Raw genomic sequence first — 6,882 nt, 5'->3', positions numbered from 1 at the left:
AACCTGCCGTGGTTCATTCCAGAGTAAAACAAAAGCACCTGCACGGTGACCACAATAATCTCTCTGCTCACATCAGCTGTGCCTGCTGCGTTTCTTAGTGGAGAGAACAGTATCAGTGTGCAGGAGTTCCGATTCATCCTCTCAGCTGGATGAGATGATCGAGCGATTAGAGCAGAAGAAATGCATATTTCTATTGTTGAGGCGATCATGGCGACGCAAAGGGGTGGAAATATGAGCATCGCCTGATTTGACCTAGATTGTATGTGGACACATATGACTCCCAGTATGAATGAATATCACATAATGCTATCAGCAATAAGCCCTTTTTGCAATAGGTTGTCAGTAATCTGCCTTAAACAAGTACACAGCTGTAATTTAGCATTCTGGGTAATCTGATTCAGTCCTATCCATCGTTGCAATGCGTTATATATCTCCAGAGCTGCACGAGTAATCGAAGTTTGATTTATTGCTGCCAAACGTGTCCCAGAATGAGTATGTGCTCTCCTCTGCCTCCCACACAAGGCCTGTAAAAACATATATATGTATATTTTAATAAGCTCGTAGTCGTCAATTACCATCACTCTTCCCACAGAGTGGCAGCTTGTGTCTCCGTCTAAAAAACATCTTCTGGCAGCTTCGAACACAGTGGAGCTTTGCCAAAGTCTCGCAGAGATGGGAATCGTTCTCCAAATGAAGAAAGTGGTACCCCCATAGTTGTTAACCTGATGACCTTTGACCTCTCACGAAGCAGTAGTTTAGTCCTTACAGACGCACTCACTTATATGACTTGAGGGGATGGAAATGGTATAAAGATGGCATCACAGCGTATATGCGTATATATATATATATATATATATATATATATATATATTGTGTCGACTTTAAAACATTAAATAAGCAGCCAGGAGTCATTTTGCATTCACCGCCCGACGCGTCTGCTCTCCTCCGTTTGCCTCGGCACAAACATGAAATTGATCACAGTTGCCAGTTCCTCCGCAGTGCATCTGAAATCCTCTCCAGAGACATCCTCAATCTGCGCGTTATCCCTCATTGTGACAATAACGCCGTTGCCGAGCAAGCTCCTCTCCTTCAGAAATTGAATCTGGAAATGGATTTCGATTTGCAAAAAGAAATATCGACATTTGCGCCTTCGTGATCCCAGAATCATCCAACACTTGCCAGCGTGAGCCCCCGATGAGACAAGTGGTGGTTTACAGGCCCGTGCAGCGGGGGAGTTAGAAGGGCATCGGAAGGCTGATACTAGAACAGCAACATATTGTACAAACAGTTTCAAAAATAAATATGCAGAGGAAAATGGCCGAGAGGAAACCAGTGGATTTTGCTAATATTTGCACTATATCTATATTTTATATGTTTTGGCTTCATAGTGTGCTCCAGCTGGTCCTTTGTTGGCACCGCTTTCATCTTTCTTCACACAATAGTGTGTGTGTAAATGTGCGTGTGCGAGAGCTTTCCTGTGACCATTGTTGGTTTTAATGTATTTTTAATTTCCCACAAAGTGACTGGAGTCCTCAGTGACCGGCACTCCATAATTGGCTGCCTGTATAAACATCAGTCAGCCTAACGAGAGCGCGGGAGCTTCTACTGTGGGCTGCTGCTGCTTGCGCGCGCACGCACGCACGCACGCGCGAATGCAGCCTAGCTCTGGTTTTTGTCTGCCTCGTGTCCTCTGAATCACACTCATGCACACACACAGACAGACAGTCAGAGAGAGAGAGAGAGAGAGACAGAGACAGCGAGACAGAGAGATATATCTCATTAACCAAGCTTGTGCTGCCATTTCCTCCGGGGGATCAGGAAGTGTTTACCTGTTACACCGTGTATATGGGATACGTGAGTGAAGACGTCGGATACAATTAGCTGCATGTGGCACATTAGCGCAGCTGTTAGCCGCAGCACAGCTAATGCATGCGCAGACACGCATCTGCATTGTTTCTTTATTATCAGCGTATTCAAGAACGTCACTCTGGGAGCATTGAAATATCTCACGCATGCACACACACACACACACACACACACACACACACACACACACACACACACACACACACACACACACACACACACACACACACACACACACACACACACACACACACACACACACACACACACACACACACACACACACACACACACACACACACACACACCAAGAAGACACAAATACACAGCATGACGCCTTATTCAAAGCAATTTTGTCATATATAGGATTTATTTACACTTTCTATTTACAGATTTATGTTTCAAAATCTTCTCTGTACACATTTTTAAATTCGAGAACCACGACTCCTGTCGCCCACACACTAGTATTATTAGATTTTTTTTTTCTCTGAGTACTCAAGAGGCAAAAGACATGGAGGGAGGATTTTTTTTTTTTTCAGTTGGGTTTTCATAAACATATTTTCATGTCTTGAGAAGTAGAGCGAAAAAAGAAATGAAAGCAGCTGAGAATGTTACTTAAGGATACCCTCCAAATAATGTTTGAAGCTTGCCTGTGTGTGTGTGCCAATAGAAAAACGGGCTCCAGCCAAATACAACCTGGGCCTTCATCACCATGGAGATGTGTGTGCGTGTGTGTGTGTGTGGGGAGACTGTGGGTTACGGGCCGGCTGATTTGAGATCGGTAGCATCGTGTGAATGTGTGTTCGTTTATTAAACCATCTCTTTTCACAAAGCAGGCAGCTACGTCTTGTGATTGGGGAATTACTGCAATATGTCGTTACAGCAAAGATAGATAAACTCTCTAATGATTCGAGGGGGGGGGGGGGGGGGGGGGGTGGGGGCTCAAGTCTACCCTTTGTGCCCGTGATTCACAAACACACAGGCGTACCCCTTTTTTTATATACATAACCTGTAACCGCACAAACTAATGTCGTTAGCTAATGATGTGACAGGAGCTCAGTAGTAAGCTAGAGCTTCCTTACACTTTTCTTTACTCGTGTTTTTGGTTTTGGAAAGGCAAAAAAAAAAAGAAACACCACCTCACTACAGACTACACACACACACACACACACACACTGCTTCAACAAGTGGAGAAACCCAAAGGCTGACAGGCCGGCTGTTCCTACTTACAATCGCCATTCAGGGGAGGTGTACCATCAAGTTTGAGCTCTTAAAAAGCCCAGAGAATTATCAAAATGTTCATGTTGGCGACACACACACACACACAAACAAACACACACACACACACACACACACACACACACACACACACACACATCTCTGTCTGGTCTTTTCACAGCAAATGCAAAATGTCATACTATTTCTTCCAAAGAAAAATGTAAATCCTTCCACGTTCGCTCATGTATCCAGAGTCAGGCACAACTTAATAGGCGTGTCATGTAAACAGCATAAAAAAAAATAAGAACCAAAAACCGAAGACAAATGTTTTAAAACGCGCCGATTGAAAGAATAAATCTCATATAAAAAGAGAGGGAGGGGGGGGGGGAGAGAGAGAGAGAAAAGGCTGTAGACTTTAAAATGAAGTGCAGTGTTTCCTTGTCAGAGAGCATGGGAGATGAGGGAGGCTGGTGAAACTGGTGCGGATTGAGTAAAATAAAATAAAATGGTATCCTAGGTGTGATCAATGACTGACAGCTCTCACAGAAAAAAAGTGCTGAAACTTCAAAAAGAAACAGCCCCCGCCCCCATCCCCTCTCTCTCCTTCACACACCGTCTCCGGGGTGACAATAATGGATCCTGGCGGAGACGCGAGGAGGGGACTCCAGACGTTAACAGCTCTGTGTTGTGTCACGAGAGTCTGATTTACCCCCCCCCCCCTTCAACACACACACACACCATCCCTTAACACACTCCTCCCAACATTACACCAATATGGTGCTAGTGACTCTGGGTAAGACGTCCTATGTGCTCCACATGAACGGAGCAGCAAAGACAAGGAGACAGACGGCGTGACGCGAGGGAACAATCAGCTTCTGGTTCAATGCACCTGCTGCTTTTGTTCATTTCTGTGCCGCTCGTTATATGCAAAGGTATTTTACATTACAAAGGGTGAGTCATGTTTCTGTCACGTTTTAAAGACATGGTTCCGCTCCACCTCGTTTAGTTCTATTAACAGCAACGCGTTCGTCCCTTTGTGAAGGAAAGATGCATTTTGAAAATGTTAAAATCAGACTAATTTTGCTAGACCAGTTGGGAGAAGGGGGGGCGGGCATTGGCGGACTCATCTACACCCTGATTACCTGTTGCAGAATATGGAAACACATGATTTATTGGGCCTTACTGCTGTTCTCTCACCAAATCTTGGGTTGAAGACCAAAGTCGTGTGTTTTTACCTTTTTCTTTTTTAAATGGAAGTCCCTTTTGTTGTTATATTGTTATATTTGGACTCATTCTGTAACCGATGCACCGCCACTTCACACATTTCATCTGGGCTTACTGTTGGAATCCGCAAAACGCTCCGATGAGCGACTCCTGAAACAAATTCCCAGCGAAATATCAAAGACTCGTTTGCGCCTTCACCAAAACTCACAGACAACATATTGGAAGGCTGCAGGGTTTTTTTTCTTCCTTTCTTTTGTGCACCCACGAAGACGCGGCCCAAAAGACAGATGGAGAGGAAGGGAGAGTAAACAAAGACAGTATGCTTCTTAATTAAGGAACAATTGTTAATTTGGAACTCTGCTTAAAAAAAAAACCCTGTGAAGAAACACTTTACATTTTTTTGTGTGTGAATTTTCTAAATTGAGCTTTTGGTGAGATAAGTTTGAATTTGACCCCATACGGGTGTGTGCATGTTTTTCATTTTCAGGTAGTCCTGGGTTTGGGTCAGCGGGGATAAGTAGCCAAATGGCTCACTAGCCTCTCACCACTGTTACACCGCGATGTCGCAGCAGATTGAGTTGGTATTTATGGTTTGTAGAAGGAGGGAGTCATGTTTCCCCTCACAGACAATCTCTCTCTCTCTGTGTGTGTAAAGTTCTAGTGGGGCAGTTTTGTTGAGAAGGAAAACAAACTGTGTCACTCCTGTCACGTAGCAGCAGCAGCAGCAGCAGGAGGAGGAGGAGAAAAAAGGAAAGGAAAACAGGGGAGGTCGTGTTCTTCCAGGTGGTGTTGTGACCCGGAGAGCGGGCTCAGATATGTAAACCATCTAGTGCAATGCCCTTTGGCCCTCGTTCTTTGTCTTTTGCAACAACAACAAAAATAGACACACTTTGGCCTCGGGAGACACAACTCAATGTATTGCCATCCAGACTAAACTCCCGGCGGTGCTGAGGTCGTCCTCTAGAGGGAGTCAGCTTGAGCGGACCAAACTCCGACAAAAGAATTATACAAAAATAAAAAGTCGTGGTCATCAGTGATGAAGAAGGTTCTGCCCCCGAACTGAAGGAGTGCACATCAGAGAAAAATAACTTTTAAAAAGGCTCCACGTCGTCGTGTTAAAATGCTACGCCGCGCGTCCTCTCGGCCGTCGGTTGATTCAAATCTCTTAGTAACTGAAAGGCCCGTTGGGCAACGTGGGAAAGGGAGGTTAAGAAAAGGGGAGGTCCTTTCCCGTAGGAATAGAGGCCTCGTAGTTCAGTAGACAAATGCAGGGGCAGGCGAGGAGGAATAAGAGGAGGAGGAGGAGGAGGAGGAGGAGGAGGAGGAGGAGGAGGAGGAAGAGCGGCAGGAGGGGGGGGAGCAGCTGCAGAGAGCCACGCCCATCATCTCTTGTAGTGGTTGGGTGCGTCAGCAAAGGCAAACTTCAACCTGTAGGCTTCAGCCAGCAGTACGCTCACTTCCTCATTGCCCCAGTGCATCGTGGGAAGGTTCTGCAGGAGGATCATCAGACCCTGTTGGGGGAAGAAGAAAAAAAATGATTACAATTAGAGCTATTATTATTTTGATAATGAAAGTAATTTGCCAAACATTTGCTGCTTCTCTAATGTGATGATTTCTCTTTTCATCACACTAAATTGAATATCATTAGGTTTTGTAATGTGGACAGTTGAAGATGTGACCTCGCGCTCTGGAGAATTGCAACGGCCCTTTTTCCACTATTTTCTTACATTTGATGATCAAACGACCAAAAACATAAATGGACAAAATAATCAAGTTTGATTTGAACATGTGTTTTCACTACAGTGTTCTTCCCCACAGAATCTCTCTCTCTGTCATTGAAATGTAATCCAATGCAACACATTTGTCCGGTGTTTCTGTTTCAGATTGACACTTTGTTAAAAGGTTAGAAAGGACTGCAGCATTCAACGTGTGTTAGACCGCTAACCAACACCAGGTTAAAAGGCCCGTGATCAGATGTCAGTATCTGTGGAACGGAGCCAGATACAGATCGCATGCTAATAACCGGGTATGAATGTGGCCACATGCATACTTTTATTTGAAAACTAGCCCAAAACCATGTTAAACTACCTAAATGCGTCTACAGGCTTATTACAAGCTGCAGTTGCATTTGGGATCCCACGAAATACACCCTTCGGGGGTAATGCCAGTGTAGCAGACACTGTTCCACTTGCTTTCTGCCTCTTCCTGGGTGTCCGAGTGTGACACCGATGTTATTAACTCAGTCAAAGAGCTTTAATAACAGCTGTGAGAGAGAAAGAAGATAAAGAGGTGAAAAAATAAAATAAAATAGGGAATCAGGAAAGACAGAGTACAATTCTGTGGAGCTCGAGCCTTCCCCCAGATTCTTGTTCTCTACTTTACTATGTTACTGAGAAGACAGACAACAGCAACACACACACACACACACACGTAAGTTTAATCTCGCCATCTAATACCTCTCTCACAAAGCAGAATGAGACTGGTTAGCAGGGTGACAGACTGAATCTGTCTGTGTGTGTGTGTGTGTGTGTGTGTGTGTGTGTGTGTGTGTGTGTGTCTGTGTGCGTGTGTGTG

General features: G+C 44.7%; 1 protein-coding gene across 8 annotated transcripts in view; it reads right to left on the bottom strand.

Annotated features, from left to right (window-relative positions):
- Positions 1 to 2,785: 2,785 nt before the first annotated feature.
- tbc1d22a (TBC1 domain family, member 22a) overlaps positions 2,786 to 6,882 on the bottom strand; it is a 98,454-nt gene continuing 94,357 nt past the window's right edge. For all 8 annotated transcript variants that reach the window (XM_034525954.1, XM_034525957.1, XM_034525956.1 and 5 more), the window contains one exon: positions 2,786 to 5,819. In XM_034525954.1, the coding sequence (XP_034381845.1) occupies positions 5,691 to 5,819 (129 nt within the window). In that variant the 3' untranslated portion in view covers positions 2,786 to 5,690. The remainder of the gene's footprint in view (positions 5,820 to 6,882) is intronic.

This window comes from Cyclopterus lumpus, chromosome 23 (genome assembly GCF_009769545.1).
Source record: "Cyclopterus lumpus isolate fCycLum1 chromosome 23, fCycLum1.pri, whole genome shotgun sequence".
Classification (NCBI taxonomy): domain Eukaryota; kingdom Metazoa; phylum Chordata; class Actinopteri; order Perciformes; family Cyclopteridae; genus Cyclopterus; species Cyclopterus lumpus.
Note: the sequence above shows the minus strand (reverse complement) of the source record. Positions and strands in the feature narration are given on the sequence as shown.